This window comes from Microcebus murinus, chromosome 4, assembly GCF_040939455.1.
Source record: "Microcebus murinus isolate Inina chromosome 4, M.murinus_Inina_mat1.0, whole genome shotgun sequence".
In the NCBI taxonomy this organism is placed as follows: domain Eukaryota; kingdom Metazoa; phylum Chordata; class Mammalia; order Primates; family Cheirogaleidae; genus Microcebus; species Microcebus murinus.
The window spans coordinates 57788466-57802684 of NC_134107.1; the positions used below are offsets into that span (position 1 = coordinate 57788466).

The window sequence follows — 14219 nt, forward strand, 5'->3', positions numbered from 1 at the left end:
ACCAGGTTTCAAAACTGTTTGTTGAAAGACCTTAGGCCTTTGGCACTCAAAGATATATGTAGCCTTTTACATTAGCCTTACAACTGAAGTGTGTAACTTGTGTTCAGTACCATGGAGGCCTGCTAGTTCACTTGATCAGAAACTTAACATTTTTCACTCAATGAATTCACCATTCAAATAAGTTAAAACCTTTTTTTTTTGCCAACATGTCAAAAAAATTACTTTATTACTTTTATAATAACCTCTTATGCTTTCTTGCCAGATGCCTTTAGAGCAGGTGCTTTCTGGGCTGGAGCTTTTTGACCTTTCTGAGCTTTCAGAGGAGGCCTTCTGGACTGGAGCCTTGTTGCCTGCAGTGGTCATCTTTTTTGCTGGAATGTTAGCAGCGGCTGCTGCAACTCCAGCAGCACCCTTAGCAGGTGATTTCTTAGGAGAAGCTTTCAGGAGAGCTGCCTTTTGAAGCATCTTAACATCATTCTTGATTATTCTGTTCCTCATTTTCTTTGCCTTCATGACTTTAAAACAGTCAAAATCTGTCATCTTATCTTTTCTTTCTCTGGGTCTAGTCTTCTTGGCCCATCTTGTGGATGCCAATTTTGTATTTATGTCTGTCTTCTGCCAGGCTTCTTGGGCATAATTCTGGCAGGTGCTGTTTGGGAATTTGAGGATGAAGGTAGTGAGCTGCATGCATTCAAAAGGCATGGCCTGTCTTCTTACCTGAATGCAATGTCCTTCAACCAAAGCCCTGTTCTGATCAGTAACACGGACAATCACGACCAGCTTACCAGCACGAGCCCCAGAGGAGACATAGGCCACTTGGCCAGCCTCCACGAAGCACCTCAATACCACACGGTGCACAAAACCCTGTGGGCACCATTGGACACCTCAGCTCCCTCGCCAAGGTATGGAGGTCGAGTGGCATGGTGATCAGACCTGGAGCCTGCAACAGCAAGACTCTTAAAAGTTTTTTTTTTTTTTCTGAGACAGAGTCTCACTTTGTTGTCCAGGCTAGAGTGAGTGCCGTGGCGTCAGCCTAGCTCACAGCAACCTCAAACTCCTGGGCTTGAGTGATCCTTCTGCCTCAGCCTCCCGGGTAGCTGGGACTACAGGCATGCGCCACCATGCCCGGCTAATTTTTATATATATATCAGTTGGCCAATTAATTTCTTTCTATTTATAGTAGAGACGGGGTCTCGCTCTTGCTCAGGCTGGTTTTGAACTCCTGACCTTGAGCAATCCGCCCGCCTCGGCCTCCCAAGAGCTAGGATTACAGGCGTGAGCCACAGCGCCCGGCCTAAAAGTGTTTTTAAAGAAAAAATTAATTAGGATTTAGAAGAAAATTCTATTTCATTTTGCATATACTTTGATTTGAAATGGCATCCATCTAAATTGATTCAATGACTCAATATTTTCATATGTTTTAATGTGATTTATAATACATATATAATTTTATAGCCACAAGCTTATTTGTTTCCGATATTATTAAAGGAAAGATTGATTTTCTTAATGTATTAGCATGAAAAATATTGAGGAGAACATGATATTGTTGACAGGGCTGATTTTTAAGGAAAATATAAAACACTTTGCTGAGTGCAATCCTAGCACTTTGGGAAACTGACATGGGAGGATTGCTTGAGGCCAGGAGTTCCAGACCAGCTTGAGTAAGAGTGAGACCCTGTCTTTACAAAAAAATAGAAAAATTAGCTGGGTGTAGTGGCATACACCTGTAGTCCCAGCTACTTGGCAAATTGAAGCAATAGGATTGTTTGAGCCCAGGAGTTTGAGGTTGCAGTGAGCTATGATAAAGCCACTGTACTCTAGCTGGGGCAGCATAGCAAGACCCTGTCTCAAAAAAAAATACATATATATACATATATACACATATATATGTATTTTTTTTTTTACAGTTAGAAAATAAGTTCATTTGGAGTGTACAACAGTAGTAGTTATATTGGATCGAACTATTTGGCTCAGAGGACAGTGAATTATTTTAAACATCTGTTTGACCTTGCACTGGTCATTTATTCTGTTGAATAAGAGTATCTTGATATATCTCACTTTTCCTACTGAAGTAAGAGATGCTGTATCTTTAAAGCATTGGCAGCCTTGTTCTAATAAGGTAGGTTCCTTTGAGTAGGAGAATGGAGGAATCTCAAGTCACTGAAGGTTTCAGTTGTGAGACCTTGTCTTCTATATGTTTAGACAATCATTTTATAAATATTATCTGTGTAAGGAGGATTTGTAATGTCCTGTGTTGTTACTTAGAAATAATAAGATATCCTGTCTTTAAGAGATTACATTGTATAGGAAAGGAAGAGTTAAGATGATATCCCAGTTTCTTCCAGTACATACCTTTCTTTTTCATAGATCTCTCAGTAGGCTTTTTTCCTGTCTCCTCAGTTCCTTCTATGCCATCACATTGTTTTTATTTTAGTCCACTTTTCTTTCCAGGACTGGCTATAAGACGCTCCTCATCTGCCAAGACTACCCTGAAAATAAGTACATCTTTTTGGGGAGTTTATTGCAATTACTTAGATATACTTTAACAAACTTCTATATAAGGGGTTCTAAGAGCTCATTATAGTTTCATAGTAATTCCCTCCCCACTTGTCCACCTATTTGATGTTATCCTGTAGTCTGTGTATGAGAGTGGAGTAAATAAAACTTTGATCTTTATCATTCTTCCTAAAGATATGCTGAGTCCCTTAGATCTCTAATCTAGATATTGATAGAATCATCCCATTTTGCATAAAAGTATTCAAGGTGAGCATCTCTTGCTATTGGTAGTATTCTTTTGTTGAGTAGTATAGTGATTTGGAACCTTCGTTCTCCCTTCTTCCTTTTTTCCCACCCATCCTCATTCCTTCTTGTCTTTTCATAGTTATTAATTGCTTTCTCTCCTGTGTGCTAGGCGCACTGCATTAGGCTGTAGAAATAACTAAGTGTTAAGTAAATATTGAACTTAATGATGTACTTGGTGTTGGATACATAGAACAGCCATAAAACCTGTCTTTAAGCCTTGACAGTTTGGTGAGCCAAGCATATATATGTATAGAGAAATTATAATACATTGTGATACATGGTATAAAATAGATATAAACAGGGTATTGTGGGAGCTAAAAACAATAGGGTATCCTGACTGACAAGTTGGCAGAGGATAGGGAGTAACAACATTAAAGTTGAATTGTTTGGTTAAAAACTAACCTAATAGGGAACGTATGAAATAAAACTTTCCCATAGTTCTTGTAATTATTTGGTTATTAAGTATGAAATGTCCCATTTCCTTGAGTGCTAAACTTGACAGTAGCTATCTCTGACATTTCATTTGGACATGTCTTGTTTGTTTCTTTTTATTGTGAAGGTACATTCTCAGTCTTTCAAATGCACGTTTTGGCTTGTGATTATTTTTCACATTATTATTATTATTATTATTATTTTTTTTTTTGAGACAGAGAATTGTTATAAAATTGTTTCCTGCAACTTGGTACTATTCTTTTTTTTTTTTTGAGACAGAGTCTCGCTTTGTTGCCCAGGCTAGAGTGAGTGCCGTGGTGTCAGCCTAGCTCACAGCAACCTTAGTCTCCTGGGCTCAAGCAATCCTACTGCCTCAGCCTCCCGAATAGCTGGGACTACAGGCATGCGCCACCATGCCCAGCTAATTTTTTCTATATATATTAGTTGGCCGATGAATTTCTTTCTATTTATAGTAGAGACGGGGTCTCACTCTTGCTCAAGCTGGTTCTGAACTCCTGACCTTGAGCAATCCGCCCACCTCAGCCTCCCAGAGTGCTAGGATTACAGGTGTGAGCCACCACACCCGGCCTTTCACATTTTTTTTTAGAACAATTTTTGTGAAGCCATGGATAAGTCAAAACTTTCTGTTATTCTCAAATATGAGTTCTGTTGTGGAACCAATGTACTGCAAACAGCTTGAAGCATAGTGGGAAGGATGTGGCTAACACACAGTACAGCGATGGTTGGAGAAGTTCTGTTCTGGTGATTTTATTCTTGAAAATGAGCCACATGGCCAACCCATGACCAAGGTAGATAATGATGAGCTGAAAGCTATAGTGGATGTGAATCCATTTCTAACCTATTCGTGAATCAGCAGCAGGGTTTGACATTACTATTCCAACAATATTAGATCATTTGAAACAAATGGGCAAGGTAAAGAAGCTGGATAAATGGGTACTGCGTGAATTAAATGAGCATCAGAAGAGAAATCGTCTTGAAGCTTGACTTTCTTTGCTGTCATGACATAAAGGCAAACCATTTCTACTCCATATTGTTACGTGTGATGAAAAATTATTTTGGGCAATCACAAGCGTTCGGCACAATGGGTGGATAAAGATGAAGTGCTGAAACACACTCCAAAACTGAATATTCATTCATCAGAAAAAGCTAATAGTGTGTGTTTGGTGATCCAGCACTGGTATTATCCACTACAGCCTCATGAAATATGTTCGGTTGATTACAGTGGCTGTTTACTGCTATCACTTGGTCAAAATGATGAGGATGATTGTGATTAAGCAGCCAAGATTGGTCAATAGAGACAGGCTGATCCTTTTGCAAGATCACATGTTGCAGGAAACAATGTTGTTCAAACTACCAAAGCTGGACTTGGAAACTTTGTCATCCATCATATTCACCAGACCTTGTACCAACTGGCTACCACTTCTTCCAGGCTTTGGACTACTTCTTGCAAGAAAAAATGTTCATTTCTTGACAAAGTGTGGAAAATTCCTTTAGTGATTTCATCGCTACTTGCTCTCCAGGCTTCTTCACTGTTAGCATGAACGAGCTACTATTAAGATGTCAAAACTGTGTCAATAGTTTAGTTCCATACTTTGATTAATTGTGCTGCTTCTTGTTTGAGATATAATAAACCATTGGTCCTGAATCTTTTTGGCACCAGGGATCGGTTTCATGGAAGGCAATTTTATCACGGACCTGGGAGTAGGGGATGGTTTTGGAATGATTCAAGTGCATTACATCTATTGTGCAGTCAAACCTTATCTGGCATTAGATTCTTGTAAGGAGTGTGCAACCTTGATCCCTCTTGTGTGCAGTTTACAGTAGGGTTTGCATTCTTATGAGAATCTAATCAGCCACTATTGATATGACATGAGGTGGAGCTTATGCTGTGATGCGAATGATGGGAAACAGTTGTAAACACAGATGAAGCTTCACTCACTTGTTCACAGCAGGTTACCTCCTGCTGTGCAGCCCACCTGGTTCCTAACAGGCCACAGACTGGTACCAATCTGCAGCCTGGGTGTCGGAGGCTACAGTAATAAGTAGGCTACACTTTTGATTCGAAATCGGACATTTCATATTTAATGACATAATAAAATGAGAGCATCATCCCAGAGCTTTTTTACCATTCGGGATTTTAAAGCATAGAAGTAGTCAAATCTGTCTGTAGCCTCACCGTTTGCTAAGAAAGAGTGTCACATTTGCCTTTTGACCATTAACTAGCCTCTAATTTTGTTAGAGCAGTTCTTGGGAATTGCACACATCTTAAGTGGCAATTTCCCCTATCTCAATTTTTCTGCAATTATACGTGGGAGCACTCATTGTTTAAACAAAGATACTTGTTAACAGAATGAAGGGTAGTAATAGCTAATATCCAATTCAAGGTAAAAATGAGAAAGTTACACTAATGCTGGCTGCTTTGTCTAAAGAGATCATGAAACCTTTTTTTTTTTTTTTTAACTACCTGTTGTAAAATAGCTCCTATTTGAGGTTTAATATGAAATAGAACACTTGTGAAAGGTAAGCCTAAAATCATGGAAGGATAATAATCTGCAGATGAAATTATGGTTAGAAAAATAATTGATAGAACTTTTTGGTTTGAAAATGTTTCATAAATTGGCTTAGTCATTTGTTAGTATTTTACTAGGTAATATGTGACTTCAGGACATATATATTGGATTTGTACTGAACCAATTATTTTACTTTACCCTTTCAAACCATAAAGTATTAGTCATGGTTATAGCTTTAAAACTGTTTAATAAATGTGAATATAACTCTTGACACTTTTAAACATAGAGAGATTATTTCTAGATAAAAATTGTTCTCATAATTTGTTTTTACTTTTGAGAAATTAGAGTAGACATTCCTCTTATCTTACATGGTACTGCACAGGTAGAGCCCAAATAACCTTAGGATTCAGTCATCCAAAAGATAAATTCCAAACCGAAAATTGTATTAACTAGAAAGTTATTTGTAATTGTTTTCTTTAAGAAAATGCAAAGTTATTGGAAACATTTGGTATTTGTACCTCTTTTTCCAGTGGCTTCTGGCTACATGGTAGCATGAGGACAGGGTGACCCTTGCTAGCTAAATCCTATAGGCATAGTTTTTGTGTCTGAAGACCACCATTTGTTTCAGTATGAGTACTTGGTTAGGTCCCAGATATCATATGATATTACAAAAGGATGATTCCATGAATCTTCATTTGGTTCCCAAGTATGAGGTTATTTTGGGGCAATTGATCTTAAATCACTCTTTAGCAAATCTGCTACCTCACCTAACAGTAACTGGTCAGAATCTAATATTGCTATATCATATTCTAAATGAACTGATCTAGACACACTCTGTCTATTTGGTATGATTTAATGCTGCTTTCCTGATCTTTTTGCTGTCTACAGAGTCAGAGCCCAGAGGTGGAGCAGTTAGGGAGGGTTGTGGAACTGGACAGTGACATGGTAGATATCACCCAGGAGCCAATTTTGGATTCCATGTTAGAAGAGAGCATGCCTGAGGATCAAGAACCCGTATCTGCCTCGACACATATTGCATCTTCACTGGGAATTAATCCACATGTCTTACAGGTGAAGTTCTAACCCACCTTTATTATGACAGATTGCCAAATTAATATTTTATCTCCCTTGCATAACGTCAGGTCTCTACCCTGATTATTTCCTTAAGACCATTGAGAGTGTTCACTGTAATAGAAAAGGGGAAAAAAAGAACAGAGGAATAGAGCTAATATTTGACCCTCGTTTTCCCATTCAGAGAGGGAAAGGTATGTTGAGAATCGGAAGAGAGGGCTTCTAGTTTTAACTGCAGTAGAGTCAGAAGACCTATTTCTTTTTTTTTTTTTTTTTTTTTTGAGACAGAGTCTCGCTTGTTGCCCAGGCTATAGTGAGTGCCGTGGCGTCAGCCTAGCTCACAGCAACCTCAAACTACTGGGCTTAAGTAATCCTACTGCCTCAGCCTCCCGAGTAGCTGGGACTACAGGCATGCGCCACCATGCCCGGCTAATTTTTTTTTCCTATATATATTAGTTGGCCAATTAATTTCTTTCTATTTATAGTAGAGACGGGGTCGTGCTCTTGCTCAGGCTGGTTTTGAACTCCTGACCTCGAGCAGTCAGCCTGCTTCGGCCTCCCAGAGTGCTAGGATTACAGGCGTGAGCCACCACGCCCGGTCTCAGAAGACCTGTTTCTAATCCTAGTTTATAACTATTACTGTATGACTTTAGGCATGTTGTTTAAATCTGTGAACTCTGATTTTTCTCTGTAAGATATGTGTCTACTTCACAGGTTAGTTTTGAGGCTCTGTAAAGTGCTCCACAAAATGTAAAAATTAAAAAACCTGGTGGATACAGGTTTTGTTAAGCTCTGTCTTGAATTCCCCCTGCCAGTGCTTTTTGGTATTGTGTTTAGTTTTTGGCTTATGTTTGACTTTTTTTTTTTATTTTGGCATATTATGGGGGTACAGATTTTAAGTTTTCAATAAATGCCCATTTCCCCCCTCCCCCCAGAAGTCTGAGTCTCCATCATGACCATCCCCCAGATGGTGCAGATCTCACTCATTATGTATGTATATACCCGCCCCCCTCCCCCCCCACCTGCCCAATACCCCATTACTGTAGTACCTATGTGACCACTTAGGTGCTGTTCAGTTAATACCAATTTGCTGGTGAGTATATGTGGTGCTTGCCTTTCCATTCTTGGGAAACTTCACTTAATAGTATGGGTTCCAGCTCTAATGTTTGACTTTAAAATTACTCATTTAGCAAACATAAGTGACTGCTGTGTGCTATGATTTGGCGATACTCTTTAGATACAAAGAAGAGGTGTATTATGATTTTTGCCCTTCAGGCACATAGAGTGTAATAGAATCAGTCACATAAATGTTATACTAGCTCTAGGTACAACCTTGAGGAGAAGTGATATTTTTGATTGTTGTAAACTGTATTTTTCTTTTTTGGCTTTTCTGTTCTGGGGAGCAGATTCATTCTATAGATATTGCCTTTTTTTAGATCATGAAAGCATCATTGCTTGCTGATGAAGAAGATGTAGATATGGTACTTGATCAACGCTTCAGTCACCTTCCTTCCAAAGCAGATACTTCTCAAGAAATCTGTTCTCCCAGACTCCCCATTTCAGCATCGCATTCAACAAAATCTCGTTCACTAGGTACTGTATAAAATGTGTTGTTTTACAAGAAATCTATAGAGTTATCAAATCCTGCTTTTCACATATCTTCTAATCTGAGTGGACTTCTGTAGCAGATATCCCCCAACAGCTATAACAAGGATGCTAAGAGAAATTGTACTCTTATAAACATCTGCTGGGAGTAGCCAGTTTTTATGAACCATAATTAGTTCTATTGGTGCGGATGCAGAAGTTGTATGGAGAAAAAAGCATTTGTACTTTGTTTAGGGTCATGTTTTTGTTTGCTTATGAATGTGGATTAGATAATAAACTCTGATTTCCTGATTTTTCTATTACATTTCTTAGGGAATTCAGCAAGCTATCCTGCACTGTACTCTTTGTGCAATCCTAACACTATCTTACTGTCTTGTAGAGACAAATGTTGCTTCTCATAATATACAAAACTCATTAGAGGCCAGGCGTGGTGGCTCATGCCTATAATCCTAGCACTCTGGGAGGCTGAGGCAGGTGGATTGCTGGAGATCAGGAGTTCAAAACCAGCCTGAGCAAGACCCCGTTTCTACTAAAAATAGAAAGAAATTAATTGGCCAACTAAAAATATATATACAAAAAATTATCCGGGCATGGTGGCACATGTCTATAGTCCCAGCTACTCGGGAGGCTGAGGCAGTAGGATCCCTTGAGCCCAGGAGTTTGAGGTTGCTGTGAGCTAGGCTGATGCCACGGCACTGACTCTGGCCTGGGCAACAAAGTGAGATTCTGCCTCAAAAAAAAAAAAAAAAAAAAACTCATTAGAATTCTACTGTTTCTGAAATTTTTAAAAAATTCCTAGGCAGGTGATTACATATTTTATTATAAAGCTGTCATTTATCTAGTGGGATTGGAGATAAGAATATAGATAATAGGAAAGGATTTAAGTAGATGTAACTAATTTCAAAATATTTTGAAAACCAGAGGAACTCTATCAGAAAGACATTTTTTTATGTTCCCTTATAAAGTAAATGTTTAAAAATTACCATTATGTTTTGGTAATTTTTTTGTGTGTTTTTTTAAGTTTTTTTTTAGGTGTTTAGGTTTTCTTTTGTTGTTGTTTGTTTGTATTTTGTGGAGACAGTCTTACTCTTTTGCCCAAGCTAGAGTGCTATTGTGTCAGCCTAACTCACAGCAACCTCAGACTCCTGGGCTTAAGTGATCCTCCTGCCTCAGCCTCCTAAGTAGTTGGGACTACAGGCGAACACCACCACACCCGACTCATCTTTTCTATTTTTAGTAGAAACGGCGTCTCACTCTTGCTCTGGCTGGTCCTAAACTCCTGGCCTCAAGTGATCCTTCCGCCTCAGAATGCTAGGATTACAGGTGTGAGCCACCATACCCAGCCTGCCATTTTGTTTTATAAGCTAAACATTCTTAATAACTTTACATAATGGGCACTAAACGAACATCTCATACTTCGATTACTCTAACTCCATTTTTAGACAGGAACCACGTAAAATTGAAAAACAGGCAGTAGTAAGGAGAGAACTTTCCTTACTGTCCTCTGAAAGGCACATACAATCATAAGATACCTCAGTGTGTTTTTGTTTCCTAAGTCTGTCATTGAGCATTACAGGACAAAAATTTGAGTTTTAGTCTCCCCCAACCCCCTTAAATTTTTAAGAGCATGGTCTAATTTTTATATGGACTAAGAAGGGGTTACATTTGGGATTCTGGATGAGAGTGTGATCATTGGTGCCGGATTTACCTGGGTTTTTCTCCCAGTCCTGTCACTTAGTACCTTTGTGGATTTGGACAAGTCACTTATCTGAGCCCAGTTTTCTGACTCATAAAATGGGAATGATAATGATGCATTTAAAGTTATTGAAGAGCGTAATGAAATAATGTATACAAATGGCTTACATAGATAGTCTACTGCAGATAAGTGCTAGATAATTTTTTTGTCTTTTTTTTTTTTTTTGAGACAGAGTCTCACTTTGTTGCCCAGGCCAGAGTGAGTGCCATGGCGTCAGCCTGGCTCACAGCAACCTCAAACTCCTGGGCTCAAGCAATCCTTCTGCCTCAGCCTCCCAAGTAGCTGGGACTACAGGCATGTGCCACCATGCCCGGCTAATTTTTTCTAAATATATTAGTTGGCCAATTAATTTCTTTCTATTTATAGTAGAGACGAGGTCTCACTCTTGCTCGGGTTGGTTTCGAACTCCTGAGCTCAAACAATCCGCCCACCTTGGCCTCCCAGAGAGCTAGGATTACAGGCATGAGCCACCGCGCCCGGCTGATAATTTTTTTAAATAATATATTTAATAGTAGTAGTAATGTTTGTTGTTGATATTATTACTGTGTTGATATCATCATCATTAGAATATCCATCTTGGTTTCTTGGTTGAAAGTGATTTCTGCAAAAAACTGATTTATGGTCATCCATATCTGATTTGATTAGTTTCGTGTAATATCTTACATGATTTCAGCCTTAGTGATTTTTGTTGTTATTGTTCAAGAAACAATAACCGGACAGGCGCGGTTGCTCACACCTGTAATCCTGGCACTCTGGGAGGCCGAGGTAGGTGGATTGCTTGAGATCAGGAGTTCAAAACCAGCCTGAGCAAGAGCGAGACCCTGTCTCTACTATAAATAGAAAGAAATTCATTGGCTAACAAATATATATAGAAAAAATTAGCCGGGCATGGTAGCGTATGCCTGTAGTCCCAGCTACTTGGGAGACTGAGGCTGTAGGATCGCTTGAGCCCAGGAGTCCCAGGAGTTTGAGGTTGCTGTGAGTTAGGCTAACGCCATGGCACTCATTCTAGCCTGGGTAACAAAGCGAGACTCTGTCTCAAAAAAAAAAAAAAAGAAAAGAAACAATAACCTGTATTTTGTAATAGTGTTTTTTTCCCCTTATTTCAGTTGGTGGGTTACTACAATCAAAATTTACAAGTGGAACTTTCCTTTCACCAAGTGCCTCTGTGCAAGAATGCCGCACTCCCAGAACATCATCTTCAGTGAATGTACCATCCACATCCTTTTGGTCTGTCCCTCCACCCCTGACTGCTGTGTTTACAGTGCCCAGCCCAGCCCCTGAGATTCAGCTGAAAACAGTGGGTACACGCAGGCAACCAGGCCTAGTCCCTCTTGAAAAGTCTGTCACCTATGGCAAGGGGAAACTCTTGATGGACATGGCCCTATTTATGGGACGTTCATTTCGTGTTGGTTGGGGCCCCAACTGGACTCTTGCTAATAGTGGCGAACACCTGAATGGCTCACATGAACTAGAAAATCATCAGATTGCTGATTCTATGGAATATGGATTCCTGCCCAATTCAGTAGCTGTTAAATCGTGAGTTACATTTCTTGATGCTTTTTGAGAAAGGCAACATGATAGATATGGGGAAATAACTATTCATTATTGTGATATCCAAAGGTTTGTGATCTTTCTAGATATACTCTTTCCAGGTATCCATTCTAAATTCTTTCTAGATATACATATATATATTTTCTATATATGTAGCAAATAGATGTATGCCTTACAGATTATATATAAATATTAGATTATTAACTATGGAATGTTCAATTTCCTTAAATACTAAGTGTGACAGTTGATACCTCTGACGTTTCATGTTCACACTTGGGTTTTTTTGTGAAGGTATATCCACATTCTTTCAAATACACGTTTTGGCTTGTGATTGTCTTCCATGTTTTTTTAGAGCATTTTTTATGAAACCATGGATATGTCAGAAATTCATGTTATTTGCAAATACGAGTTCCATTGTAGAACAAATGTAGAAATTGTTCCATTGTAGAAATCGTCCTGAAGTTTGACTTTCTTTGCTGTCACAACATAAAAGCAAACAGCTCAAAGTATTAACCAAATGTTTACGAAGGATGTGGCTAATGAACACAGCACAGTGATGGTTTGAGAAGTTCCATTCTGGAGATTTTAATCTTGAAAATGAGTCATGTAGGTGACCTGAGACCAAGGTGGATAATGATGAGCTGAAAGCTATAGTGGAAACATATCGGTCTCAGCCTATTCATGAATTAGCAGCAGGGTTTGACATTACTATTCCAGCAATATTGGATCATTTGAAACAAATGGGCAAGGTAAAGAAGCTGGATAGATTGGTACTGCATGAATGAAATGAGCGTCGGAAGAGAAATTGTCTTGAAGCTTGACTTTCTTTGCTGTCACAACATAAAGGCGAACCATTTCTACTCCATATTGTTACGTGTGATGAAAAATGGATTATTTTGGGCAATCACAAGCGTTCGGCACAATGGGTGGATAAAGATGAAGTGCCGAAAAACAGTCTAAAGCTGAATGTTCATTCATCAGAAAAAGCTAATAGTGTGTGTTTGGTGATCCAGCACTGGTATTATCTACTACAGCTTCATGAAATATGTTCAGTTGATTACAGTGGCTGTTTACTGCTATCACTTGGTCAAAATGATGAGGATGATTGTGATTAAGCAGCCAAGATTGGTCAATAGAGACAGGCCGATCCTTTTGCAAGATGACATGTTGCAAGAAACAATGCTGCTCAAACTATGGAAGTTGGACTTGGAAGCTCACTCTCATCCATCATATTCACCAGACCTTGTACCAACTGACTACCACTTCTTCCAGGCTTTGGGCTACTTCTTGTAAGGAAAAAACTTTTGTGCTCAGCAAGCTGAAGAAAACTCCTTTGCAATTTCATCACCACTTGCTCTCCAGGCTTCTTCACTGCTGGCATAAACAAGCTGCTATTAAAATGTCAAAACTGCATTGATAGTTTAGGCCTATGTTTGATTAATTGTACTACTGCTTGTTAGAGACATAATAAGCTATACTTTTGATTCAAAATCAGACATTTCATATTTAATGACCTAATATTTCTTTTAATTATCTGTCAGTATGTATAAAGTGTCCCATGCAAAACATGTAACATTTTCTTATTTCCTTTTTATAACAAATTGTGCCATCTTTACTATAGATTAAAGGAAGATGATCACCTGTTATCCTTCGTTTTTAAAGTTAACTTTGAAAAAGTAAAAACAACATCTCTCGAATCTCACGATTAGGAATGTGGATTTTAAACTTAGTGGTTAAGCATGATCTTATGATATTTTCATAAAGATCAAGTTGTTAATATCAAGGTTAAAAATTGGTTCAGGCTGGGCGTGGTGGCTCACGCCTGTATTCCTAGCATTCCGGGAGGCCAAGGCGGGCGGATTGCTTGAGGTCAGGAGTTCGAAACCAGCCTGAGCGAGACCCCGTCTCTATTAAAAATAGAAAGAAATTAATTGACCAACTAAAAATATATATACAAAAAATTAGCCAGGCATGGTGGCACATGCCTGTAGTCCCAGCTACTTGGGAGGCTGAGGCAGGAGGCTCACTTGAGCCCAGGAGATTGAGGTTGCTGTGAGCGAGGCTGATGCCACAGCACTCACTCTAGCCTGGGCAACAAAGTGAGACTCTGTCTCAAAAAAAATAAAATTGGTTGAAGGCCAGATTGACTATATGTTTATTGTAATTTAGAATCAATTCTTTAGTATCTACAAACTTAGCCTCATGACTTGATACGTAGGTATGATTTGAGAAACAAGTATCACACAATAACTTTTGAACCTCGGATATTTTTCTTTCTTTGTTTCTTTTTCTTGGTTTTTCGTTCAGTTGTTGGAGGTTGAATGTTGAACTGGACCTTGGATTTTATCGTATGCTATACAGATACATGCTGAAGCCAGTTCCAAATCCAACTGTACTGATTCCCATACTTGTTATTACCTGGCCTAAAAAGCCTTTGGATTCTGAATGTGTTTATTTATTTATTCATT

The 14219-nt window shown here is 38.8% G+C and overlaps 1 protein-coding gene and 1 pseudogene across 3 annotated transcripts in view; one reads left to right on the top strand and one right to left on the bottom strand.

Annotated features, from left to right (window-relative positions):
• NUP98 (nucleoporin 98 and 96 precursor) overlaps positions 1–14219 on the top strand; it is a 107425-nt gene that overhangs the window by 68984 nt on the left and 24222 nt on the right. For all 3 annotated transcript variants that reach the window (XM_012744996.2, XM_012744997.2, XM_012744998.2), the window contains exons 21-23: positions 6654–6836; positions 8273–8429; positions 11307–11736. In XM_012744996.2, the coding sequence (XP_012600450.1) occupies positions 6654–6836; positions 8273–8429; positions 11307–11736 (770 nt within the window). The remainder of the gene's footprint in view (positions 1–6653; positions 6837–8272; positions 8430–11306; positions 11737–14219) is intronic.
• On the bottom strand, positions 246–4794 carry LOC105860272 (large ribosomal subunit protein eL14 pseudogene; annotated as a pseudogene).